General features: G+C 39.5%; 2 protein-coding genes and 1 long non-coding RNA gene across 8 annotated transcripts in view; 1 reads left to right on the top strand and 2 right to left on the bottom strand.

Annotated features, from left to right (window-relative positions):
* Nucleotides 1-3,899: 3,899 nt before the first annotated feature.
* Nucleotides 3,900-8,130, bottom strand: LOC146574582 (uncharacterized). Its single transcript, XR_014892481.1, has 4 exons — nucleotides 7,997-8,130; nucleotides 7,347-7,398; nucleotides 5,869-6,016; nucleotides 3,900-5,599 (listed from the first exon to the last, which is right to left on the bottom strand). It is a non-coding gene; the product is annotated as an uncharacterized LOC146574582 (long non-coding RNA).
* A 6,528-nt stretch (nucleotides 8,131-14,658) lies between these two features.
* The window catches only part of znf362a (zinc finger protein 362a), a 13,522-nt gene continuing 788 nt past the window's right edge, over nucleotides 14,659-27,392 (bottom strand). Inside the window, exons 1-9 of one of the 6 annotated variants that reach the window (XM_085274339.1) lie at nucleotides 25,283-25,419; nucleotides 24,740-24,803; nucleotides 22,378-22,618; nucleotides 21,991-22,116; nucleotides 20,055-20,379; nucleotides 19,612-19,836; nucleotides 17,065-17,143; nucleotides 16,807-16,965; nucleotides 14,659-16,720 (exon numbers count right to left, since the gene is read on the bottom strand). In XM_085274339.1, the coding sequence (XP_085130465.1) occupies nucleotides 16,601-16,720; nucleotides 16,807-16,965; nucleotides 17,065-17,143; nucleotides 19,612-19,836; nucleotides 20,055-20,379; nucleotides 21,991-22,116; nucleotides 22,378-22,618; nucleotides 24,740-24,803; nucleotides 25,283-25,329 (1,386 nt within the window). In that variant the 5' untranslated portion in view covers nucleotides 25,330-25,419 and the 3' untranslated portion in view covers nucleotides 14,659-16,600. Of the gene's footprint in view, nucleotides 16,721-16,806; nucleotides 16,966-17,064; nucleotides 17,144-19,611; nucleotides 19,837-20,054; nucleotides 20,380-21,990; nucleotides 22,117-22,377; nucleotides 22,619-24,739; nucleotides 24,804-25,007; nucleotides 25,420-27,392 lie in introns of those variants that run through there. The other 5 variants (XM_085274340.1, XM_085274341.1, XM_085274343.1 and 2 more) reach the window with 5 other exon arrangements.
* The window catches only part of LOC146574578 (uncharacterized), a 22,127-nt gene continuing 20,287 nt past the window's right edge, over nucleotides 25,553-27,392 (top strand). Inside the window, exon 1 of the mRNA XM_085274346.1 lies at nucleotides 25,553-25,649. Coding sequence (XP_085130472.1) covers nucleotides 25,553-25,649 — 97 coding nt within the window. The remainder of the gene's footprint in view (nucleotides 25,650-27,392) is intronic.

Raw genomic sequence — 27,392 nt, 5'->3', positions numbered from 1 at the left:
GTTATGAACTGTTTCTGAGAGACAAATAACACCAGGATCCTTTTTTACGTAGCTGACAGCTGGTAACTGTGCAGGGGCGGGTCTAGCAAAGTTATGCCAGGGGGCCAGGTAGGGAATTAACAGGGAGAGGGGGGCACAAAGAAATACTTTTCTTTCTTATTCTCATTTAAAATATCTCGCTTTTATTAAATAATTATCTAAATCTTACAACCAAAGTTTTTATCTGATGTAAAATGTATAGAAATCATACATATACCAACAAGACAGTGTACATCACTGTCACAACAGCATTTGTTTTCAGTCAAAGGCTTTATGGTTTTAATACCTGGTGGGTCGGTCTGTAGTCAAAATGCCCGATTTTCTGTCCCGGTCCAGCCCTGCAGGTTAATACTGGCAGTGTCACCATGCCAGCTGACTGTATTTCATCGTCAGCCAGTGTTGTTCTTTATCAATATTACCAAAGTTTACCATAAGGCAGCATAGCAAGTATTTACTTGCTTTCAGGTTTTATTCAAATGTTAGTCTTTTCAGTTGTTTCCCCACTTTTTTCCTGTTTCAAAATCAAACACCAGTTTGTGAGAAGATTATCTTCTTTTTTTAAATAGGCAGATAAAATTTTACATTGGCATTGGCTAATTTGTTACAAATGTTCGTATTTTAATATTCAAAAATGTTTTTGCCCAAAACATATGTGCACTACATGTCAGTAAAAATACTATGCAAATATTGCTGTCCTTGAATGCTGAGTAAACACTGACAAAGCACTGATTGTATCTCTTGTACTTTGCACCGTAGTGGTTAAAATCTCATTCTAATAAGAGTTAAAAGCTCATTCGGTTATTAGGTTTATAGGATTATTGAATTATGGTTAATGGTTGGTAGAATTTTTTTTTTAAACATTATCTGCCAATTACATCTGCCACCCTTCTCCAAATCTGTGCCCCTACCTGGCCCCCCCAACAAAAATTTTCTAGACACGCCACTGGCGAACGTTACCGTTCTTCAGCACAATCTATAAGTTATTTGGATAACATCCTCAGGCCATATATTACGCATGTGACACATCGTGGACATGCTCTCAGTTCTGTACATATTATTTGTATTGCACTTCGGTTTTTTGCAAACGGGAGCTTTCTGTATAATATTGGTGACGCTGAGCACGTTTCCAAGGCTACCGTCTGTCGGGCAGTCAGGAATGTTACAGTTGCACTGAAACGTCTCCTGTACTCGTTTGTGGTGTTCCCCGGTCATAGACCCACAAGATTCATCAAAGAGGGATTCCACAAAATTGCAGGTATCAGGATGACCAAAACTTAATTTATGATGTGGTGATACTTGAACTACTACTTAAATTTTACATTTATTTTCACGGTTCCCAGGCGTGATTGGCTGTATAGATGGCACTCACATTCCAATCATTGCTCCTTCAGTAAATGAAGGAGACTATGTGAACAGGAAGTCTTTCCACAGCATTAATGTACAGGTACATAGTTCCCTGTAGCATTTCAAACTAACAAATTATTTCATCATAGTAATGGATGCTAATTTGTGTTCTCTGCACTGTGAAGATCATATGTGATGCTGCCAACATTATCACAAATGTGGAAGCCAAGTGGCCAGGCTCTGTCCATGACTCACAAATATTCCGTGAATGTACACTGAGCACAAAATTTGGACATGGTGAGTTGAAAATACTTTAAAATATATAAAGACCAATTGCTACAGGGACATTTGAACTGAAGTGTATCCTTCTGTCTTAGGAGAGTTCACTGGCTACTTGCTTGGTGATAGGGGGTATCCATGTTTACCCTATTTGCTTACCCCTTACTCTGACCCTGAACCGGGCCCACAGCAGCGATATAATCTGGCTAATTGCAGGACAAGAGCCAGAGTTGAAATGACTATCGGAATGCTTAAGGCCCGGTTCCAGTGCCTGCAAAGACTCAGGGTCACCCCAGAAAGGGCATGTGACATTATTGTGGCATGTGTGATTCTTCACAACATTGCCACAATTAGAGGAGAACACTGTCCTTCTGAACCAAACAGCAGTGATCCAAACCATGAACATCCTGACCCTCCCACGGACATACAAGATGGAAGCGCAGTCAGAGACACCATATGTCACAATCATTTCTTTTGACCCATCACCTCAACATGTTGAAAGAAGAATAAACAGATTTTTTGTTCAACTGGCTTTATTGGTCACCTGTGTTTCCTGTACACAAAGTATTAAAAGATGTAAACCTCATAAAGTGTCTCTGTTGCTTCCTCCTCTGTAACAGCTGTCAATGTTTCTTCATTATTTTCCTGTAGTAAAGAAATAAACAACATTGCTGTTCTACTGTAAACTCATATAATCTGTGGAGTATTACTCACAACTGCATGTTGGTCTGGCTCAACAGGAGGCTGCACCAGATGCAGTACACCATCACCATCAACTGATAGAATATGAGGTTTATACAGGTCACTTATAACTTACAAGGGACCAAATGGCAATTAACAAACATACCAATCACCTTACACTTCATTGTCATTATGCTCTCAAAGACAACCAAGACTGAGGGAAGGCAAAATCAGTAGGAAAATAACTTCACTACAAACAAATTCATTATGGTGAAGAGTTTATCAAATGAATGAGCAGCACTGCAAAGGTGACTGTGAAGAAAGGATGTATGCACATCATGTATTATTTTGAATTTACCCCCTATGTAGGCACTTGTGTCTTGCGGGGTTATTGACTCAGAGGATGTCCCCACAGAGATGCCTTCGGCCACAGGGCGCCCACTGTTTTGGCTGAGGGCCAACTGCTCAGCCTCTGTGAGTGGTGGTGGTGGTGGAGGACCCCCACCTGTTTTTCGGGCCTCCGCTTTTTTTCTGTTGGCTATAACGGGTCACATTTGAGCATACAGAGTAAGCAAATATGTACTTGTAATGTGCTCAGATAATTTCAATAAGTGCTTACAGAAAGAAAATTAATGTAGCCTCTAACTGCAATTGATTTACATCGGACAAACAGACCAAGCACTATGGCTCATAATACAATTACACCTTACCTGTTTGGACTATATTTTTATATTTCATTTTTACTTGCTGCCAGGAACGTTTGGGGCCTGTTGGGTTGCACCTGCGCTCACATCACGTCACAAAATAAAATGTATAAAATAACAAATAAAATAACATATGATAAAATAACGTGTTAAATGGGTGGAAATACCTAGATCAATGTTTAAATTAACACTCACGCATTGACTCTGTCGGCTATGTTTTGCCATGCATGCTCACTTTCTTTTGCAGCTGTGGCGGTGTTACTTTTTTCCACGGAATTTGCATGTTATCGGCATATGCTGCCATCAGAATTTCGGCCTCAAGCGCTGTAAAATACATTGACCGCGCCTTCTTTCCCTCCGTCTCCATGGTGACTCGCTTAATCTGTGCTCCACTAATCAGGGCTTTATGTATCCTCGTGCGCGCGCTTCACTTGGGGTTAAAGCAACTCCGCGTTGACTGAACTACTTGTTATCAGCCTTTCTGAAACCGAATATTCCGAGTTGGACAGTTCGGGGTTACTCAACCCTGAGTATCGTTTTTCACTCTGAGTTTTCTAAACCGGCTTCCTGAAACAGGGCCCAGCTTGACAGACAGGTGGACCCACATGTTTTCATGCTGTACAGAGCAAAAACAGCATATCACCTTCTCTGTCTTACTCTCTCTCACTCACACACACACACACACAGTGAGTCACATTCACACTTTTAACCTTGATCATAACATCACGCCGCTCACTACTCTACATTACAATAGTCTAACTAAAGTAACATAAAGACAGCGGTGGCCCCTTGAAGTCCAAGGGATGCTTATTGCATAATTCACAGAATAACGAGCACATTTATTTACAGAATTTCTCATTTAATAAGTTCCCAGTGACCAATTTCTAGATAAATCCATAACCCCCCCACACACATATTCCACTGTGGGGGCATGTTTTCAACATAGAAGTGGAAACAAATGTTTTAGTCCATTACAAAAACACAAACTATTCACCAAGAAAACTTAATCTTTCTGACCTTACACTGTAAAAGAACATACAAACAAAAAAAAAAAAAAAAAAAAAAAAAAAAAACTGTAGATTTTACGGTGAAACGCTGGCAGCTGTGGTTGCCAGAAATCTACCGTAAAATTACGGGTGAAACATTTTCTTCTTTAACGGTAACAAGGTATTGTTATTGTTGATTTTACGGTTAAAAACAGTGCTAGGGTCAATATTTTACCGTAGAAGAAAATGTTTTAACTTGAAGAAAAAAATGTTTTTCTCTAGAATTAACATGAAAATAACATATAAAATAAAGTTTGTGACAGAAAACAACATTTTTTCCCTGTAAAATTAACTATCAAAAAATAATAAAATACAATTTTATTCTGTAACCGTTTTTAGACTAGAGTGCTCTTAAGTGTTCTACTCTGTAAGCTTAATACACAAACCATGATTTTATTCAAATTACTAAATGTAACACAAAAATGTCCACCTTAAATTTCCAAAAAAGTATTTTATTTAACATCTTTGATGTTTTGAACATCAAACATTTACATTTGTACTCAACAAATCACAAATAGTTACTAGTTATCTCCATGACAGTAACAGTGAGGAATCACAGAATTCTTACAAGTTCTGTTCAAACTGTGCAAAACCAGTGCTGTAAGTTGAGCACACATTATACTTCACATTACCTTTAGCAGACAATTCAGACACCTTTAAGTGTTTTGGTGCTGTTCTCACTACATAAATGTCAGTACACGTAGAATCTTGACTTTTCAAATTATCCAAATACAAATATAGAGAATTAAACATTTTTTCTATAATTGAAAGAAAATCTGAATTGAAGAAATTACAGGAACAAGTTTACACCCACATATTTTGCACACAGAACTGAGCAGTAAACCTGAAAATGTACATCTTAAAACTGCATCAGGTAACAAACAAAAACTTTACACTTGTTTTGAGAACTTCAACTGCAAATTTTTGGATAACTACAAAATGCCAGCAATGTACATGCAGCATACTTTTACACTATTGGAATACAAATATCTTTAAAACTGGGAAAATTAAAATCCAAGAAACAAAATCGCAGGTTTACCACATTTTTACCAGATACATTTTTCAGATATAAAACAGTGAATCAAAAGTAGACCATGTACTTTTACAAATTGTGTCTAGTAAAACTTCACATTGTTAAACTTCCCACTCACAATCAGAAATGTAACAGTTGTTTCAAAAACAGAACATCTGTAGAGTATGTAACATAGTATACCTTTATCACTTTGTCTCAAACAAGAGGGTTAGGACTAGATCCACTCATGGTCAGCAATGTCCGAGATGAGAGTTGGCCAAGTTTGAAAAGCACAAAAATAAATCCATAATAAAATAAATTTTACCGTTGAAGGAACTCCAGTGTTGATCGCAGTTCTACAGGGTAGTGTATGTTAAAGCAGTAGTAACTGCCAAACATTAGGCAGATAGCAGAGGTGAAGGTTGTGATGCGGTCGTTGACAGTCTTCTTGTCAATGCTCAACATGAATGTCTCAGCAGCGAAGCAGGAGGAACCTGAGAATTAAAACAACAACAACAACAACAACAACAACAACAAATTAAAAACTTTAATAACAAGAGCTTTAATGTCAGTCATATATAGAAATACAGAGATACTTGTTACATGGATCATAGGATGAGTTATGCTACTAGTTGAACTTATATGGTTGTGTTATCCAGTGTATTAGTGAGGAAGCAACAGAACATGAAACTAAACAAGCCAAGAGTACAAGAACAGTTACAACAGAAAAAAAAAAAAGTTGAATTTTGCTCTTTCAGCTTACCGCAAACAATGATGAAGGGTGTTAGTGGGATGTTGAGTAGAGAGAAGTACACAGCCAAAACCTTGTGCTTCTTTTTGGCAGAACCAAGTGGGTTCACTACTTCAAATGCATCCTGGTATAGAACCAGCTTGAGGCAATGTGGATTTTCCTGAAAAAATTTGTTTGACACAAACACGTTACCATCACAACAGTCCCTGAGAACATCTGGTCTTGAAACATTATTAAGATTCACTGATATGAGACCTTGCCAAAAACTTGATTCCAACATACCCTTCAAAATATTTAGCAGAGGAACACAATAGGCAAATCTCTCCATCCTGTTCTCGTCCCTGCCCAAAAACACTTTTCTGGGTTCAACATACTTGAACACATCTTTAAAGCACTGGACTCTTGAATAAGCAGTTCTCAGGGGCCCAGTGTGACAAGCTGAGAACAAGTCAGATTGTTTTACTGTGTCACAGATTTTTATGTCTTCATCTGAAACTGACATATCTTTTAGAAGTGACTATAGAGGCCAAGCCTACGCTTGAAGCCACTGAGGTGGTCGTTAACGGGGGTGACGCGATGTCACTGGTATGCATGAATTAAGTTAACAGTCCAATAATTCCAGCAGTATGTATCTTGTCCTTTTTGTTCTTTATTACGTATCGACTTAGCATAACAGCGCAAAGGTCACAAACTGTTTGCCTTCTCAATGACACACCTGACGCCTATTACGTGCGTCTCTTATCATCTCGTCCATAAAGTTTTTATATTCTTTATGCAACTGTTCATTGTTGAGAAGTTTTCGTTGTAGACTTTGCAATCTTTGTTTAACTATGGAGAAATTGTTTGGCATCTTTATGTTATCCTTTTTAAAAGGCAACTTCAAACAGTAGTGTCCATCTTCCATTGTTGCAGATTTTTCCATGATCTTCATGAACTTAAGGTCCTCCCTTGACAAACCCTTTTCCTCTGTAACCCTTTCATTAAAGTCATAGTTATATTGACTTTTCAACATTTCCTCCAGCTTACAAACAGATATCCTATTTACAACTGTTGGTGGGTGCTCGCTGTCCAAGTTGCTTTTACCATCTTCCATGGGCCCACTTATGACCCAACCCAATGCTGTTCTTATAGCATATGGGCCATTCCCCTGGCTATGAATGACCTTAGTCTATTCAATGTATACATCTGTCCCAATTCATGTATATTTTGTATTTCTTCAACAATGGTTTGAATGGTAGATGCTGGCAGAAGATGCTGTCCCTGTAGTTTAATGTAAAACATACATGCATGTCTGAGATACAGGTCACTGAAATTAGACCCATCCATACCAGGGTCTTCTATATCTGATACACTTGCACCTTCCTGTATGTGTATGGTGGCACTTGTAGATGGACTCAGAGTATCTTTGTTTAAACCACAAATCACATTTTCCTAACGTTTGTGTTTTCTAGACATATGGGAGGTAAATGTAGATTTTACAGAGAACTCACTTTGGCATCCTCTCACTGGACAAGTTACATGCCGTCCCTCTTCTATGTGTTCCTGTAAGTGAGCAATCAAAGCTTTAGTTCCCTCACATTGGCATTCACAAAGTGAGACAGTGCAATTCAAACCCATTAAGGTAGCATTCTGAGAAACAGTTGCGGTACCAGTGTGGTGGCGGTAGAAGTGAGACTTTAAAGCAGCATATCCAGAAAACACCTGCTTACAACTTACTTCAACACATTTAAAAATACACCGGGGTTCATTACGATGCAGTCTGCAATGCAAAACATAAGCTTTCACGGACTGAACCGATTCTCCACATATGCTGCAAAAATACATAATCAATATGACACAGCTGCGAGGCTAGCTAACTTAAAGCTTCAGCCGGATGTCAAACAAGGCGGGAAAATCCAGGCTGCATTTAGACAAAGCATTAAAATATAGCTATACTAATTAGACGGTTTCCATTAATACACCCATCTCCAAAACACGTCTCAAAACGCGCACTGCTGGTTTTGCAAGGCTCTTTTCAGCCTGATGTAGCTAACGCTAATGCTAGAAACGAGCTAAAGCTAACGTAAATTTATCATTTGTGCCTTCACTGCCTGCAACACAATGCTGTCGATAAATAAACCAAGTTGGATTATTTTCTTACCGTAGTAACTGAAGACGAGCTGTAGCAGACGTTAAATTTAAAAAAAAAAAGAGAGAAACAAGTCCACGAAAATGAAGATAGCGTGCTGCCGTAGTCCAAAGAAAAACTTGTGTGTGGAGCTGTACAGACGTTATCTGCGGTGGAGCCTGATGCAGTGCGCTGATTGGCCCGTTTGAAATCAGGCGCCTTGATGTGAAACGGTGCTCTAAACGTCAGGGGAAAACGCCTAGTTTTGGGAGGAGGTGCTTTTAAAATCTTTTTTCTTCATAAGATAATTAACTATGAATAAATAGAACAGACAACAGATTATTGTTTTAACACTTTTGGGATTAAATGAATTCACTCAATAATATAGTATGTCTATCATTAGCTGTAGGTCTCTCAAGTTGTTGTTAGCTTTTACATTTTAAACTCATGGTTTATTGAGTTCAACAGAATGTAGATTTAACAGCTACATCCCATATTCTTTACAAAAACTACATCCAAAAATTGCCCTAATACATTTCTTGTATAAAGATCTTGGTACATATGTAGCTGTTATATGAATATGCTGTATTAAAGGTGCTATGAATCAAGAATGGATTTAATGTAAAGTGCTTTGGGCTTCTTGAAAATCACTATCTAATCCATTATTATTATTATTATGTGAAATTAATGCAAAAATCACAAAGTCATATTACAGCATGTATCCATTACCAGCACAACCATGCTTACATTCAGCAATTAAAACCTGTATTTTTTTCAATAAATAAATGTAAAAAAAATTGTGTTTGCCTGTTCTAAACTTTATTGGAATCTTCCGTTAAAAAAACTATGCAAGAGTGATTTACAGTAGGTTTATGTATTTTTTTCAGAGAAAAAATGTACATATTACGGTTTTTCTACATTTCTTTATTTACGGCAATTTCATATCAAATCAACAGTTTTAAACTGTTTTATAGTTAACAGGTTTTTCCTGTCGTATTTTTACTGTCTTTCACTGTTAAATATACGGATCTTTTTTACAGTGTACAGTCATTGATAGGAATCCTCCAATCTAACTTCCTGGTGTATGCTCTTTCTCCTCTTTTCTTTCCTTCGTCTATTGAGCAGTGATTTTGTATGTGTAACTGTCCCTGAGACAGTTAAAATAAAGTTGGTTATTTCATATGTTTCTGTGATAGATTCATGCTTAATTTAGTTCATTTATTTATAAGATAAGAGGATAAAAGTGTAACATTAATTAAAATCATGTTTAAAATATGTGATTACAAAATATGGGTTTGTTAAATATGTAAAGTGCTGTAGAGTTTGTATGAGGTAGAGTTTGTAATGGTCACATGACCAGAGTTTGGTTGAGAGCACAACCATGGTATTGTGTAGCTAGCATGGATACATGGCTACAGATGCATCTACAGCCTCAACGTTAATGTTATTCTGCATGTGGTCCAAGAGGCGCACACGGTATGGTTTCATGTATATTGTTTGTATACGTGCATACGTGTTTTACACTGGTAATGAGAGGACATTTTTGTGATATCCATTATTGTGCAAGACTGTTTATGGACACTGATATGAGAGACTGATAAGCTCAAAACATTTATGTTGTAGACTTTGTGTTTCTTCAGTTTTCACGGTGTCTGAAGACAATAAGAGTGAGAGAAAGAGAGAAATAAATTTCCGAAGACATCAGTATGATGCGTGGCCATTCTTTGTTGGACCCCTGTAGTTACAGTATGTTTGTTTATTTATCTATTTTTGCTTTGCTTGCTAAACATATTTTAAAATGCTGTGCTGATTCTGAACTGCTAAAAAGGTTTGTACAAATGACAGAACACGGCAGAGAAGTGCTGATAGAGTAGAAAAGCACTATATATGAACCAGTCCATTCACCATTTACCATGATGACCAAAAAATCAGAAACAGACTTGATGAGGGTGGCATAAGGGGCCCAATGTCCTCAAATGGGCAGCATGGAATATATGGGCAGGTTCACCCTGAGCACGTGTGACAGACATGAAAGGGTCTGGAGAACCCATGGAGAACGTTATGCTGTTATTTACAGAGCTAAAATGCAACTTCACAAAGAAAACGCTTACTGCATGAAATACTTGGGCTTCAGTTCCCCAAGACAGAACCATGACTTAAATATTCTCCTGAGAACTGTGGAAAAATTCATCTTCCCACTGAATTTTTTCTGTGATTTCCTTCCTTTGGATTTAAAAGAGGCTACGCAAACATGTTAGATGTCAATGGAAATCCCAGGATGTCCTCTGTTTTGTACATTATGACTTAGTAGGGTAGCTCAAATAAGTCAAAAGATATAGACCAAAACCATGTCCATTACAGAAGACATAAATAAAGAGGCTGGTTCTCAGGAGGTTATATATTGGAGCTCATAGTATTTCCACTTAACTTAGATTCAGTTGGCTTCTGTCAAAATGTAAATGATCTAACCCACTACTTTAATCCCACTCTTGATATTTTTCTGACATACGTCATAGAAACTGGGCATTTAACAGTATTCCCTGAAAACCCTCTTTTGTCTGATCATTTAAAATGTAACCTTTGTGCCCTCCTCAAATTTTGCACCCTTTCGACACCTTGTGGACAAAAATACACACAAAATCGGCCATAAAATCATCATACAAAATATATATTTTCTGCTTTTTAAAAAAAAAATCACTTAATCACCTCGAGCCCTTTTCCAAATGATCGAACGTTAAATTATTTTCATGATTTTAAGATTTTAAACACCAGTTTAAACAGTTGAAAGCAGAATTTAATTTGTAAAACCAGATTAACAGATAAAATTATACCAATGAACCATCCAGTGTAAGACCAGCAAAGAATGGTGAATCAGAGAACAAAGTACATATGGTCAGTGTTGGGAAGATTACTTTTAAAATGTATTCCACTACAGAATACATGCCCCAAAACATATTTTGTAACATATTATTACCGCGGAAGCACTAGCTGGTAGTCAGGCCATACGCGTGTCTTAGTGCAGTTGAACATAATCCACAAAGTCCGCTTGTAGTCGAAAAACAAACAGGCAAACATTTATTTCCACAGTTTGAAATACAGTGATCCATTTGGATGTTCCTGTACACTGTAAACACGGTAAGAAACGTTTTTTCTCCACAGCTAGTTAAAGCCCCCGTAGCTCCACACTGCCCGTCGCTCCCCCCGTGCACAGTTACCGTGTGTTAAAGGAACAGTACGTAAAAATTAAATAAGGCAAGAAAAAATACAATTTAACTGTAAATCTTACACTAAACAAATTATAAAGTAAAAACTGAAATTCCCCATTATCTTACACTTATCCTTATCCAAAATGATTCAAATTATTAACAAATATACACTCTGTGCAATCTGGATAAACTAAGAGATGATTAGACCTTTATCCTATACACATATTCCGTTATGTTACTCAATAAGTGTAACGTATTCTGAATACTTTGGATTACTTAATATATTATCATGCTTTTTACAACTACAGGACTATTGCTGTGTGATTTTTGCAGGGATCTCGTAAAGAAAACTGTTCGGCGCAGATAGAAAAAAGGTCCACGGCTCCCTACCGTAGTAAAGGGACCTCTGGCTAAAACGTCGGGTTGTGTGTCGGGCTAATAATTGAAAACTAGCTTTACTTTGTCTGGGTCAACTTTGCTAGCGAGAGACAGAGAGAGGCGGTGAAAGGCTGCTCCAACAGGTTTCGGAGGAAAACACGAACACAGTGTACAGTCAATTCTTAATAGCTTACACTGCCCATGAGGCTACATTTGTCAGGTCTCTGTGTGCGGACAGGTGGAGATGTGGATCCAAATGGAGGACTCTGAGACGGAAACGTAACTGAGGACCACAGCTTTATTGCTGGCACCAAACAAAAACAGAAATCAAACCATGAAAACGCAAACTGGAACACACAGGCAGGATCTGAGGGTACGACGCGACACTGAGCACAGGAAAACACAGGGCTAATATACACAGGGTGGTAATCAGGGAATGGGCAACCGGAGGGAGACACAGCTGGGAGAAATAGGACTAACGAGACAGGAGGAGCAAAGCTGGACACTGACATAAGACACAATCCTTCAAAATAAACAAAAAGAAACAAAACAAAAAACAAGGAGCAAGAGTCCAGAATAGTCCATAAAACAAGAAAACTATTCAAGAACTCAAGAGTCCAGGAATACATCATTGATACAAAACAAAACTGGACTGGAGCTTAACACAAGTCCAAGAAAAGTTCAGGGGGTCGACCCGGAGGTTGACAGCACAGGGCCAAAACAGTTCAGGGGGCTGGCCATGTGGACAGCAGCAGCAGCGACACAGACAAAACCAATCAGGTGGCCGGCCACGTGGAATGCAGTGGCGGCGACAAAGCAGGTCCAGAGGCCGGCCGCGAAGCCAGCGGCGGCGACAGGACAGGTCCGGAGGCCGGCCACGTGGAAGGCAGCAGGGGCGACGACCTCGTTCAGAAGGCCGACCTCGATGACCATGTCATCCAACTAGAGGCCTGGAAAGCAGCCAGCAAAGGCGAGGTGGTACAGGCCGAGCTGGACCTGAGGACGGTGTAGCAATGGCAGGACCAGGTGAGCCAGGACCAGGCGAGGATGAAGACACACAGGCGAGGCAGGACCAGGCTCGCATGAAGGCGTGACGGCTGCGGGACCAGGCAGTGATGCTGCAGGCGGTGATGCTGCTGTTTCTTTGTTAGAGTTCTGTCTTTTGGTTTATGTCTCTGTCTTCTCTAGTTGCTCTGTCTCCCCTGTCAGCTGTATCCCCTTGTCTAGTTCGCGTCTCTGTGTATCCTTAGTTGTTATATCCCCGTGTCCAGTCAGTGTCTGTGTCTGCCCTGGTCCCACGTCTCTGTTCCCTCTGTAGTGCCTGCATGTGAGTCTGTGTCTTTGTTCAGTCTGTGTTTTGTGTTTCCTGTTTTACTTTGAAGGTCTCTGTCTTATCTCTTTGGGGTGGCTGTAGCTCAGGTGGCAGAGCAGGTCAGCCACTAATCAGAAGGTCGGTGGTTCGATCCCAGGCTGCCTCCTGGCTGCATGCCAAATATCCTTGGGCAAGATACTAACCCCGTGTTTGCCTACTGGTGGTGGTCAGAGGGCCCGGTGGCGCCTGTGTCCGGCAGCCTCGCCTCTGTCAGTGCGCCCCAGGGCAGCTGTGGCTACAATGTAGCTTGCCATCGCCAATGTGTGTGTGAATGGGTGAATGACTGAATGTAGTGTGAAGCGCTTTGGGGTCCTTAGGGACTAGAAAAGCGCTATACAAATGCAGGCCATTTACCATTCAGTGTGTTCAGTTGACGCTTCCTTGTCTCGTCAGTTCTGATTTGCCCCAGCTGTGTTTCCCTCCTGTTACCCATTCCCTGATTGCTCCCTCTGTGTATTTAAGCCCTGTGTTTCTCTGTGTCTGTGTCGCGATCTACCGTTTACCTAGCTGTGTGTTCTGTCAGTCCTCCGGTTTAAAGTTTATTTTGATTTTTTCCAGTTATGTTATATTTTGAGTTTTACATTAAAGCTGTTTTGAGTTCACGACTGTCTCCGGAGTCTGCACCTTGGGTCCTATTCCTGTCTGCACACAGCCACACATAACAGTGTAGGCCTGATTATTGTTATTATCCCAATCACGATGCTGTCTGTTAACATCTCCTGTAGGACATGTGCTTGAAAGGTTTGCCCAGCCTCCCTCTCCCAACTTTATCACCGGCAGGTGCCTCAGCTCCGCCATGGCGTCTGAAAAAATGTTTGTTTTTTTTCTTTTTATTCTTAAGACGATTGTACAGCTTAAAGCATCATCTTCTTTTCAACCAGACTGTGCTCCTACATTTCAGCCTTTTGTCTCATTAGTTGGGTTTGGAACATTTTTTTGGGAGCAACTGAAATACAAATGAGTGGTGAATGTAGTTAATCAGAATTGCCAGGACAGACATAAGAGCAACTGGAAAAGTCACATTTCAAAGCATAAAGTGACTACTGTCTGGAAGCAACTTCATTGCACACTGTGTGAAGTTGGAAGTACACAATGATAGTGCTCACAGTGATCAGAGACTTTAGTTGTACAACTGCACTTTCTTGATTTTATTCCACATCAATTTCATAAACTCATAATGCAAATACAAGCTCTTTGCTCCTGTTTGCATCAACAACAATGTGTAGTTTGAGACATGCCCCCGCAGTTGTCACTAAAGAAATTCAGCTGCACTTTTATTTTCTTTTTGAACAGCCCTAAACCATTTTTTTTCTTTAAAGGAAGTTACAAAAACATAGTCGACATCTGTCTAAAGTGTGAAGAACAAAATAAGTGGTGTGAAATCGACACCCTACAAACACGTTTACCAGAGAAGTTGGTCTAATGGACCAGTGTGACATGACTTTTGCTATGAACACTGATAAGGTGACTTGTACAGTATTTTCTTTCATTAGTTTACAGTCAGTCACAACTTTGTTGTATTGGACTAAATGTGCAATGTTTGCTCAGTTCCACTATGGTTCACCTAGCTCTGAGCAGGTGACCTATATGCCTAAAGGACTCCTGTAAGTGAGTGAGTTTGAGTTCCTGCAACTCATTCCTCCCCACCTCTGTCACCGGAAGTCTTTTTTTCTTGCTTATTTTGTTTATGTGCAACCACAAAAGCGAAGAGGGGAGGGGAAAAAAGACTTTTACAACTATTTAATATAAAATGGGTTGACAGTAGGTATAGTTTATTTACAGTATACGTCATGCTATAACATAAAAGGCAAATGTAAAGCCAACAACAAAATGAAATGTAGAATTGTAACTAAATTAAGGCTTAAATGCATATAAAATGACAAAATATTCATTCATAAATCAATTAAAAAAATACATATTCAAATAAGGCTGATGCTTTGATTACACAACCAAGAAGGAAAAAGCTTATTGTCAAATAATGGTGGTGGAAGTCTTGCCACCACATTGGTTTATTTTAAGACCAGATTAAATACAAAACAGACAAAACAAATAGCGCACAACACACACACTCACACACACACACACAAACAAATATAAATTTGGCAAGATAAGTGATTATACATTGCCATTTTTTCAGTTTTAACTTAAACCGAGAGTAACACATGTTTGGGTTACAACATATAACATTTTTTAACTCCACCCATAAGAAGCAAAAACCTCTGATTTTAAATTTGGCCCCTGTGAAGCACTGTACTGCTTCCATCTTGCATTTTCCATTTGCACTGCCCATCAGAGTCACACATACATGTGCAGGTTCTGTGTCAAATGGACTTCTATGTTGAGCATCATCTTGGTGTTCAGCGGAACAGTCCACGGTATTCATGCCCCAAGGTGGCGCATCAGGTTGAGAGCATGACCAGGAGCATACTCATTTATTTTTAACCATAAGCCTTCAATTCATAACACAGAGCTTTACAGTCACTTTCTGAGAGACATCTAGAATCTTCAGCGTAAACAACCTGAACTGTGACGTTAGCCCATGGGGCATTGCAGACACGGCAGTTTCCCACCAGTGTTTGCCCTCCACCCCCTGCATGTGCACTTGTTTCCCAAAACATTTAACTTGTGAGTAAATGAGTGAAATTCAGTCCACCGTTTACTCCCAGGTCCTGGGAGCAATCTAAAGTTAACAGAAGCACAGAAAGTGACTCAGAGGTGAAATAGAAGATAACCTTGAAAGCTAGAGAGATTAAAGGTTATCACGTGAGGGCTGTTTTTGGTATTTTGCCTTTTATGGGTGGAGTAATGAAACATTGTTCCTTGCATTTGTAACACTACTGAATGCAGAAACTCTTGCATTCGTTGTATGACAGCTTCTATTTCATTTTTCAGTGGCTTGGAGGTTTATTTAGTATATTTTTATGAGACACTTTATAACAGTGCTCATCATTCAGAACTTTTAAACCTTGACCAGATTAAACTGAGTTCTCCAGGATTGCTTTGAGCATATTTGTTTAACAATACAAAAACTAAAATTTAAAAAAGAAGAAGAAAAGAATTAAAAACTAAATTTGATAATGAGTCACAGCGGCTCAGATTGAACTTGGCAGCAGGCTGAAAATAATAAGAATAATAAGATGTGTGTATTACGGTCATGTGGTTGATGAAACGTTGCTGACGAAGCTGACATGAGAAGTGGCACGATATACATGAATAGCTACACAGTATATAAGCATTCACTTTTATGTTAACTTGGCCACTCAGCTAATGGAAGACTATTTCTGATGCAAATATATTTATTTTGTAAAGAGTAAAGAAAGTAAAGGACTGTATAAAAAAGACAAATAAATCTGTGAAACACACAAAAAAAAGGTTAAAAAGGTTTTCCATGTAGCTGCCTGGAGCATTTTTTTTTCCTGTGAAGTCACATAGAAAAATGAAATTTTAGGCCTGTGATTTTCAGGCCGGAAAGTGCTGAGAAATCATCTTTGGATGCCCCCGATAATACTGTCTGGTCAGCAAGGAAGGACAGGAGGATATACTCAATAAAAGAGCACCTCGTCACAAAATACTGGCAATCTGGCACATTTTTTTGGATCCCAGTAGCGGGCTGTGTGGTTCATCAGAGGACCAAAGTGACGATGTCACAGAAAACAGGAGGGCAGGAGACGCGTGAAGGGCTCAGATGAGGGAGATCCGTATAGGGATGGCGGGAGAGTCTGTCCTGTGATGAGGGGAGTGATGAGACACCACGTGTTCCACCACTGCGTGTTTAGACATGTGTTTCATAAGGTAGGTCTCCTGAGAAGAAGCAGAGGAAAGCTATTTAGATGTGACCGTTGCCCCTTAATTGAGGCTTAAAAATATGACTCGGGTTTTGAACTCACAGAGGTGTACGACCTGCCGCACATGCTGCAGCAGTAGGCCTTGGCGTTTTTTATGGCATGTGCAGACAAGTGGATTTGAAGTGAGGCAGAGTCTGAGTAGGCACGGTAACAGTTGGAACATTTGAAGGGCTTGTCTTTGTTGTGCTGCCTCTGGTGAGACTTTAGAGAGAAAACACACGCACACAAAGCCAAATGGTCATCAGGCAAGTTTAAGGGGAAAAAAAAAAAAAAAGTACGTCAGAGTTCATGTTTACCTACCTGCAGATTAGACAGCTGCGTAAAAGCTTTTTCACATCCAGGATGGGCACATTTATAAGGCCGATCCCCTGTGTGGATTCTGAAACGAGAAAAATGAACCAACAGGTGAGACGGGAAGCCGGCAGCTTGCAGATGTTTGCAATCTACTTAGTTTTGAATGAATTCAAATGATTGCTCAAGTTACAAGGACGTCTGCACAGCAATGAATAATAAGTGTCGTCAGTGAGGTTAATTCGGTCATGGAAAGTGGAAAAAAAAAAAAAAAAAAAAGCCAGCAAAAAGCAACACAGATGCTTGAAAGAATGGTCAACCTTTAGAATAAAGTCTCTCCTTTGAAGCAAGAAAGAGACTTCTTTCCACTTTTAGGTCTGTACTTGATGATGGCGATGTGACGTATATGCATGTGTCCTCAGAAGCCTTATTTAATACTGTGTTGTTTGGTCAGGCTGGGTGGTCTCCTTTGTCATGTCATGAACTGGTAACTCATTTATAAGGCTATTCTTGATTTGTTCACATCTTACTCACTGACTTACATTCACCAAAAAGTTGAATTTAATTCAATTTCCTTTATATAGCATCAAATCACAACAACAGTTGCTTCAAGGTGCTTTACACAGTAAGGTAAAGACCCTATAATGATAAAAAAAAAAAAAAAAAAAAAATAGAGAAATCCCCAACAATCATATGACCCCCTATGAGCAAGTGCTTTGGCGACAGTGGGAAGGAAAAACTCCCTTTTAACAGGAAGAAACCTCCAGCAGAACCAGGCTCAGGGAGGGGCGGCCATCCGCTGCGGCCGGTTGGGGATGAGGCAAGGAAGACGGGACAGGAGACACGCGGTGTTAAAGAACCAAAGATTAATAATGTGAGAAGTTATTGGTTATTCCTTTAGTTTTCCCCAAAGGTTTGTACTGAATTTGGAAAAAGAGCAATCAAATTTTCAGCTTCTTTCTCCTTGAATCAGCTGCAGAATCAACTAAAACTTAAGGAACCGGTCTCAATTAATGAATTTAAGGCAATTTCAAGTGAGTTCAATGCAATTACTTTAGCCTGCAAATGTTTTTGCTGGAATATTATTACCTAGAAAATTACTTTTATTGACACCCGAGGTTTATATATTTTGGTTGTTTCTGCATTTATTTATTTATTTATTTACAGCTGATTGCAAAGAGAAACTGTGACCATAATCTTCTCTTGTCCAAAGTACGTATTCAGTATAAGTTCATGTAATTATCTGTCAAGGTGAAAAATGAAGCTGCCTTCATGACATGAAAATCTCTAAGTTCAACACACTTAGCTTACCCATTACTCTCACGTCGTGTTAAAACCATGTGGACTTCTGATGGTTCTGCCTCTTGTGGACGCTCTCTATATAATCATGTTCATGACTTCTTGCTAATTAGTTTTGAGATTTTCCATCAGTTGATTCATTTTTAGTATTACACGACTTTTCATTCTTTTGTTGCTTGCATCAAACTTCATAATGAACATTGAAAAGAAAACTATACTATTTCTTAGTGTCTGGCTTTATTATGTTGTCATGGGACTATTTAAATTAAATACAGAGTTTAAATGAGTTTAAAAAAAGATGCATTTTCTTTTCTTTGCTTGTACCTGGTTGGCTGCCCTTTTGCTTTGAACAGCTTTTAATCTTTACGGCATAGATTAATCGAGGTACTGAAAACATTCCTCAGAGATTTTGAACCATATTTATATGAGAGCATCACAGTTGCTGCACATTTGTCCGCTACACATCAACGATGCCAATCTTGCCACCCCAAAGTTGCTCTATTTGATTGATATTAGGAGACTGTGGAAGGCCATTTGAGTACAGTGAATTCACTGTCATGCTCGTTTGAGGTGATTTGAACTTTGTGTAATGGTGTGTTATCCTGCTGAAAGTAGGCATCTAAGTACAGATGGGACTAAGGGGTCCAAACCATGCCAGGGAAATATCCTTCACACCATTACACCATAGTTTATGCCAAATTCTTACCCTACAGTCCCGATGTCATATCAGAATTTATGAATCTGAGGCCAGACAATATTTATTCCAATACACTGTAGTCCAGTTTTGGTGAAGTTCAGTTTCCTGCTCTTAGCTGACAGGAGTGGCATCTGGTGTGGTCTTCTTCTACTATAAGCTCATCTGCTTCAAGGTCAAAAGTAATGTTTGTTCAGAGAAGTAGTTGAACAGTCAAAGCTAATAAAATGAATGTTTATTTGTACATGTCACAGAGAATTCCAATCTTTTTGAAAACCGGGCTGCACAACAGGCTCAAACGTCAGCTCCTGTTCTTACAAGTTACCATTATTTATAGAGCCAGTTCACGTTAAATACAAAATAAATATGTCAAGTTCAAGCATATATTTTCTCTCCTGTTGTAATATTAAGTGATTATCCTCATTAGGAAACACTGAGCTGTAGGGGAAGATCCAGCTGTCACGTTAAAATAGGACTCGTGCATTTATGTTCCCTGTGCTTTTAGAAGATGACAACATAATTGCGAAACAAACTATCACAAATACACTGTAAACATTTCAGACCTGGTGTGCTGCTGAAGGTGGGAGAGCTGGCGAAAACATTTCTCACAGTAGGTACAGCGATAAGGTTTGACGCCCAGGTGTATGCGCAGGTGCTGGGCTAGGTAGGACGCGTTCGCAAAGGACTTGGTGCAGTGAGGGCACTTGTGAGCCTTCGCCTCTGTGTGTGTTTTGGAGTGAATCTGCATGTCTGACTTAGAGAAGAAGGTCAGCGGACAAACTTTACACCTGCGTCAAAAACAGAAACAGAGATGCACTTGTGAATATTCTTCCAACCCCCATTGTTTCAAAAAACAGCAGAAGTGTCGCCAAACCCCTTTGCATGTTAACGCCGTGAGGAAGCTGTTAAAGCTATGAGGAAGCTCTTTCTTGTATTAATACTTAATACTAATTAATACTAATTAATTAATACTAATGAGCTGCTGTAAATGCAGGTCTTTTGCTACCTGTAGGTTTTTCCCTCTTTGGCAGCAATGGTGATGCACGACTGGTCGTTGCCTGAGGCTAGAAATGGGTAGGGCACCACCAAAAGAGATGACCCATTCTCTGCCTTTATCTTCTTGCGTCCTCGTTCCTGCTTTGGAGGAGGACCGAGGAGTCCCACGAGTCCACCGCTGTTTTTCCCAGGCTCCATGCCGTGGCCGGCCAACCCTGAGATGAGGTGAGGGGAGGGAGCTCCACCCAGCCGGCTGTGGCTGCTTGAGGTGGGCGTGGTGGGGGTGATGATCTCCGAGGTGTTTAGGTTGCCTGTTCTGGATGCCAGCGCCACACCTAACAGATGGAAGACAAAGACATGATTGCAAAGCGTTTACCTTTCAGCTGGCATAAATCCAGAGAGGATCAAATAGATATTAAAAGATATTTCATATTTCCTGGGGTCTCCAAATGTTTCATTTTCATTTAACGGTGAAGATTCATTAGCTTGTAGAACAACCTTTAACACCAATAACTTGAATTAAACGTTTTCTCTTTGACACCACTCTTCTTTACAGTGTGTCTTCGGTTCGCTGAGGTGAAATTAAGGTACTGCCACAAAATTTTGAGGTGTGGACTTTGTAACACTGTGATTTTCTTTTTCAGCCTTTCTGTTGTAGATGTTGCTGCTCTGCTCGTGATCTATCTTGTCCCGTTGCTGAATCTGGAATATTTTGGTATACAGAGGAGCTCATAGTTGACCTCAAGGTGCCTCTTGCTGAAAAACAAGCCCAAATCATCTCCCCTCCACTACCATGCTTGACAGTTGCTATGAGGGGAGTGTGTTTAAATACTGTGTCTTATGGTCAAACATCCCCACTTTGTTTCAGGACTGATTTGTTCAGATGCAACTTTTCAAACCTAAGGTGTGCTGCTATGTTGTTTTCAGAGAATAGAGGTTTTCTTCCAACAATCCTTCAAGCTAGTTCAGTTTCTCTGAGCATTGCACGGTCTGACCTCGGGGTGAATTTGCTGGGACATCCACTCCTGGCAGGAATGTGGCCTTGTGTTCACACACATACCTGAATGCTTCAGACCAGCAAACCAACAAAACTTCTACTTTTATAGAGCTGCTCTCACTTGCTGATCGTCAATTATTCACATATTAGCAGCACCTGGTTTCTACTTACCCTTTAACTTCACATGGAAGCAGTAAAAGTGTACTAGTGTTTCCACTTTTTCACAGGACTGCACACACAAGTATTATTTGCCTGGCAATAGGACTGGCATGACTTCATTAAGCCGTGACACAGTTTAGGCACCTGGACACAATAATGCTGCACGTTGTAGCATGCCACAGAAAATCTATAAATTTGCATGTACAATCAAATGGAAATAACTTGATGCTGCATCTGAGTTTAGTTGATCCATTTTACAATGATAAATATCCCAGTCTGCGGGTGCTTAAGAGCACAGGTAGAGTTTAAACTGCAGTTCCTTAGTTTAGGTTACCATGTGGCTTTGCTCACATTGTCCACATCCATCCATCCATTTAAATTCTCTCATCTTAAAATACAATGTATTCATTATAAAGCTGTGAAATCTTAGTGTTTAAAGTTAGCTCTGTAAATATGGTAAAAGGTAAATGGCTGTTATCGAACACTTTGCTACTCAACTTAAGCACTTTATAAAATATGCCTCATTGACACCCATTCATTCAATCACATTTTCTGAACCTAAATGCTTTCTAGCTAACATTTATACACATTGATACACCAAGATGAATACACCGAGAGCATCTTGGAGATCTGTATCTCACCAAGGATACTTTGGCATGGAGACTGGACCAGCCAGCCACCAACCTTTCGATTAGGTTGACCTGCTCTACCTCCTGAGCTACAGCCACACCCATAAATATGTTTGTAATTCTAAATAATCAATAAAATCTGCAGAAATCTGCATGGTTACCTGAGACGTGGTTTGTTCTGGAAGGATGATCTATGAGTTGACGCAGATGCCAGTCTTCCCATAATCCTCTGGCTTTTATAGCTGCCTTGTCATCTAGATTCAAGTTTACATCTCCAAGAATACGGCCTGAAAGACAACCACACACACACAGCCTGTGTAATTACAGACTAAATGCAATGAAATGACATTACAGTAAAATTATTAAAGAAATTTCACCAAATTTGAAGAATACACACACACATATATGTGCGCCCTTACATAACTGTAACTTCCTGATATGTGGACATGTGAATAGACTTTTCATTACTAATTATATTAGCCTTTAATGAGGCAAATGACTCTTTGCAGGAGACTAAGGAAACTGGTGTGTACTTAGCGCTGGAGTACCTGTGACTGAGCTGGAGGCAGGGCGGGCGTGCAGGGCGATATCAGGCTGAGATGGGCTGTGGTTGTGAAGAACAGGCATCTGCTGGGCTTTGGATATCCCATGCTGGCCGCCTTCTGGCTGGCTGGAGGTAGCCAATAGAGGCTGCTGGGAAGGGGCTGAAGCAGGGGGCAGATGATGCGGTCTGATCTTCTCCGCCATCAGCTGCTCCTTGATTTTATTGATCAATACTAGGTTATCCAGCTGACAGCCAGAAAACAACATTTGTGACAAGAAAACAGCCATCAGTTCAGTCAGTCAGTTCATAAGGAAATGGTTCCCTCTTGTGGCTAACACCTGATATTACATGCGTTTCCAGCCATTTCCCTTTGGAGGCGCTTTTTAAAAAATGATTTTTAAAACCAGAAAGAAGCCCAAATAGGTAGTAGCTACTGAATAATGCAGAAAAAAATTAAAAATAAAACGTGACTTCCTCTGAGTGATCTTCAACAATCCTTGGTTTCAAGGTTTGTATGACTGTTATTTAAACATACACTTACACTTTCGCTATATTCATTTTATTGACAGCATTCAGATGGGAAGATTTATGCTAACTGTGTTGCCAAAACTAATCGGCAGTTAGCACAACTTAGCTTAAAGAATGGAAAAAATGTTTTAAAAAATAAAAAACTAGCCTAGCTCTCTCCAAATTAAAAAGCTTTTCCCCAACATGCCACACCTGTTTAACTGCAATAAATAAAAAACAAACAAACAAACATGAAAACAAATCAGAATGTAGTTTTACCCGAAGTTATGTGTATATCTTAGCCACACAATGCTAAGCTATAAAATATTTCAGTGCTAACCACCTTCAAAATCACAGCTTTTTAAATATTAAATATTGTTTTTTCCCCAGGTTAATCGAATTACATATCAACATTTAAGGATTTAGTTGTGCTCATGTTTTTATTTAAATCACTGTACATACACTAGTTATGTGCTTTTTAAAAAAAGAAAAATTCATGCTAGGCTAAGCTAAATACTTTCTGGTTGTAGCTCTATATTTAACAAACAAATATTAAAATTTAATTATGTCAGAAAAACTAATAAATGTTTCCAAGTGCAGTAAGGTGCAAACATCTTAAGCTGCCCCTCATTTCTGTATGTTTTGCTAGGAAAATAGATACAGGCAAGGTGATTTACTAAAACGTGCTAGCATAAAGGTAAAACATACTTTTTTTTAAGTGTACATTTCTAACAAGCTTAAAGGCAAATATTTTCCAAGGCAGTGTTTAATTTTCAAGGTTGCCATTCACAACCTGAACTGTTAGGCAAGCTTTCTTTCTTTAAGTAGTCTTCAGGAATAGTTCTCCAGACTTCTTCAAGGACATTCAAAGCTCTTCTTTGTGTGTTGGCTGCCTTTTTTTTCTAGTCTCTATTGTGATGATTTCACACTGCTTCAATATTGTTGCGGTATGGGCTCTGGAGAAACCAATCCAATCTATGACTGATAGAGTTGCACTGAGTTTTTATATCCAGGTATTATTTTAATGCATTGGCAGTGTGTTTGGGATCATTGTCAGACTTTGAAATGCTTTCCAGTTGGTATTGCATGGTGGTTCAGCCAACTGCATTCATAATTCATCAATTTTGACAAGATCTGCAACAGTACTGGCTAAAATGTAGCACCAAAGTACGAAAGATGCTCCACTGTATTTTACGCATGACTGTAAACACTCACCTCTCCACCTTTATCATGATCTCTGCCATATATATATATATATATATATATATATATATACACACACACACACACACACACACACACACACACACACATCAGTTTTTTTTTTCTCCCTGGTTCCCTCCTTAAGAATGACTTCTCATCAGCCACCCTTCCATTGTACACAAACCCAAGATATACCAGGTTTTCAGTTAATACCTCTTTTGGAATTACCTTGTTGGTGTAAAAATACTGTTTTATGCCTTCAAACTGTTTTAATTTTTCATAGATCGTTATATTTAGACACCACACTGGTTGATCGCTCGAGTTTGGTGCTTTGTTTAACCTTGACTGATTCATAAATCTGTTCCTCTGACAATGGTCAGGTACAAGGACTGGACTGAAAAGTGAAAACGCAGCCATGGTCCAAAGAACAACTTTAAGAGTCTGGACAACTACTGCCCAAGACCTATTTAAAACACTACAACAACACCTGGCTCTTTGGAAGCAAATTATGAAGAAATGAAATATTGAATGCTCTATTTGTCTAGATCATTTAAAAATATATATTTTTAAAACAAAAACAAAAAATATTCTAAACAGTCATGTAGAGTGTAGTGTTAAGATGTTTAGAAACAAGGGTGAATACCACAGTCACTCACCTGACCAGGCATGGCAGGAGGGGGAGGCCAAAAATAAGGGTTGTTAAAGCGGGGTTCAGCCATCCTGAAATAAATACATAGGGGTTATAAAAAAGGTGAACGGTGCTCTAAATGCTCAGGACTGAGGAAACATCTGTAGTCAAGCTTACAAGACAGGGATATCCACATTTACGTGTGATACCTTATCCCTGGTTCCACAGGTGAGTGATTGTTTTTAAGTTTTAAATAACAATGCAGGAAGTTATTTTGAGCACCCTTCACTGATTACCAGTTTGCGGCTCCTCAGATTGATCTTGTTTGAACCCACTGTTGTGAGAATCCTGGTAAAACGATGTCCTATATATATTTATGTGTGGATCTGTTGTTCATGTAGCACACAGCGGTTAAAACATGTGTCAGTAGCTCTCCACCCGTGCAGCAGCTGACTGTTAGATGTGATAATTTGAGATAATCTTTTCCAGTCTTGTGACAGCATTTTCAAAGAAACCCTGTATGAGTCCTCCTGCTTCCCGAAAAGTGTGTGAGAAAATGCTGTTTTCTCACACTTCATCTTCATCACTGATAGCAGGGAGGATGCTTCCAAGTTGCATTCGGTGAGTTTTTTCTTTTTTTTTTGGGGGGGGGGGAGTGATGTCAGGCTTTTCCTTAAGATCTCCAACCACAAGTCAGCATGATGGGCATGCTGCCCGAGAGAGAGGCTCACGCAAGATTACGACAGCCAGCTAGAGGAACAGTTATCAGAGAAAACAGAAATGTTAGAAGCAAAGTGGCTCAGATCGTAATCACCCGCTTTTTCTGTCTCCACCTTGACACATGGGGCCCCGACTGGTTAAGAGTCTGATGGGCAACAGAGCAAAGTTTGCACAGAGTACAGCAAGACCCAAAAGACAGCCAGTGCCTAAACCAGAAGGTCAGTAATCCAATTATAAACACAGACTACAAGTATTGCTTCACAGACACAACATGCTACACTCATTTGTAAATGACTCAGCTGTTAACCTTAATTGTTTTCTTCCCTGGTTGACTACGATGGCACAATGCGAGCACAAACCTAGCAGTGCTTTATCGAGAAGCTGGTTTGACCAGGTGGGCAGAAACGCTCCTATTTTTCAGGCAGAGAACGTTACTAACTGCTCAAGTCCTGACCCGAAGGCCTTTCTTTCCATAACTTCTCTTTTCAACCCTGTATGAAGTTCTTTTTAAAACATTTCGCATTGCATGCTTTGGCACACATCCCCATTCCTAAGTCTGTTTGGCTTAGCAGAGGCAGAACAGAGTCCACATGAGTGAGCCAAGAGAAACAAAACTGATATGTTCAGGGGTACGAGCGTACAGTGCACCCCACAAAATATTTCTCTAATGATGCCAGCGGGGATACGTTTCAGTTCCCGGACCATTTCTGTCTTAAGGCAGCAGGCACAGTTTAGCAGTCCGTCTGGCAGCGGACAGCTTTGTGTCACTTTCAGACGCGACATCCTGACACACTGAAAACGCATGCAACAGCAGCGAAATGCTCAAGTCGTCAGCAGTCAATCCGCAGGTTAATTTTTACGTCCTATACAGTCAGGACTGCATTGCTTTGCTCATTTAAGGACTGATTGTGCCAATTTTGGCCAGATTAGTTTCATTTTTTGTAGTACTGCATCTGACCTTGAGTATGGCAAGTTAAAGGTGTAATTATTTCCAGTCTGTGGTTACTCTTGCTACAAAAGAAAAGTTAATCCAGGTGTTCAAGTTTAAAATAAAAAAATAAAAAAAATCACACGATGCAACAGCATGAAACGTCACTTAATAATGCTGTTTAAAACTCTGAGGTTACTGTGACACTTTTAAAATGTTACTGGTTTTATTCAGAAGAAATAAACTCCTGCAGGTGATGAATTAATTAAATCATATGATGCACTTGGACACATCACACTTCTAGGCTAATGTGGCAGCTTTAGGCTTTTACCGTGACAAGGTCTGACCTGTCACCTTCTGAAATGTAGGTTTTAAACATGTTCATGTTTACAGCTGCAGACATGGCAGATTAAAGTTCCCTATTTTGGGTTCGTTAATATTTATACCGTGATACTTTGTGGTTATTATGACTATTTATTAATAGATTAGCAATGTTAATAAGAGAAAGGGGTGTGAATATACACCCAGAAAATAGAAATCATGAAGCGGTCTTTTGTAGCTTAAATAATTGGGTTAAATAACATTTTCCTTCGACTTTTAAAGCTTTAATAAGGCTTCAAAAACAATCACGGTAAACATGCTTCATGCTGTTAATTTTGCATGAACTGTTATTGAATAAGTAGACTAATATATCTGCACATTTTTAGAGTCTAACGATCACACAGTTGGTTAGTCAGTCTCGGTCTGCTGGCAGCACATTTTAAATCCAGAACATCCTCTTTAAACCTCAATATTTCAGCTTTAAAAATAGATCAGACTTCGAGATTGCCTCTAAAAATTGAAATCCAACTTTCCCTGAAACAAAAGTTGGCGTTAACTTTCCCCATTTCTGTACCCGCTCTGCTTTTTTAACTCTCCGTTAAAAACAAAAAAGGGATCCGCTGTGCAAATCTTAACCCGAGCAGCTTTAAACACGAGCCGTTCCCTCCGGAGAGACACGATCCTCCGCTCTCCCCGGCCTGTCCGCCGCCTC

This window comes from Mchenga conophoros, linkage group LG5 (assembly GCF_057382185.1).
Source record: "Mchenga conophoros isolate Kocher_MC1m ecotype Shallow Benthic linkage group LG5, M_conophoros_male_GT1.1, whole genome shotgun sequence".
NCBI classification, from domain to species: domain Eukaryota; kingdom Metazoa; phylum Chordata; class Actinopteri; order Cichliformes; family Cichlidae; genus Mchenga; species Mchenga conophoros.
The sequence above is the reverse complement of the archived record's forward strand: the minus strand, read 5'-3'. Positions and strand labels throughout refer to the sequence as shown.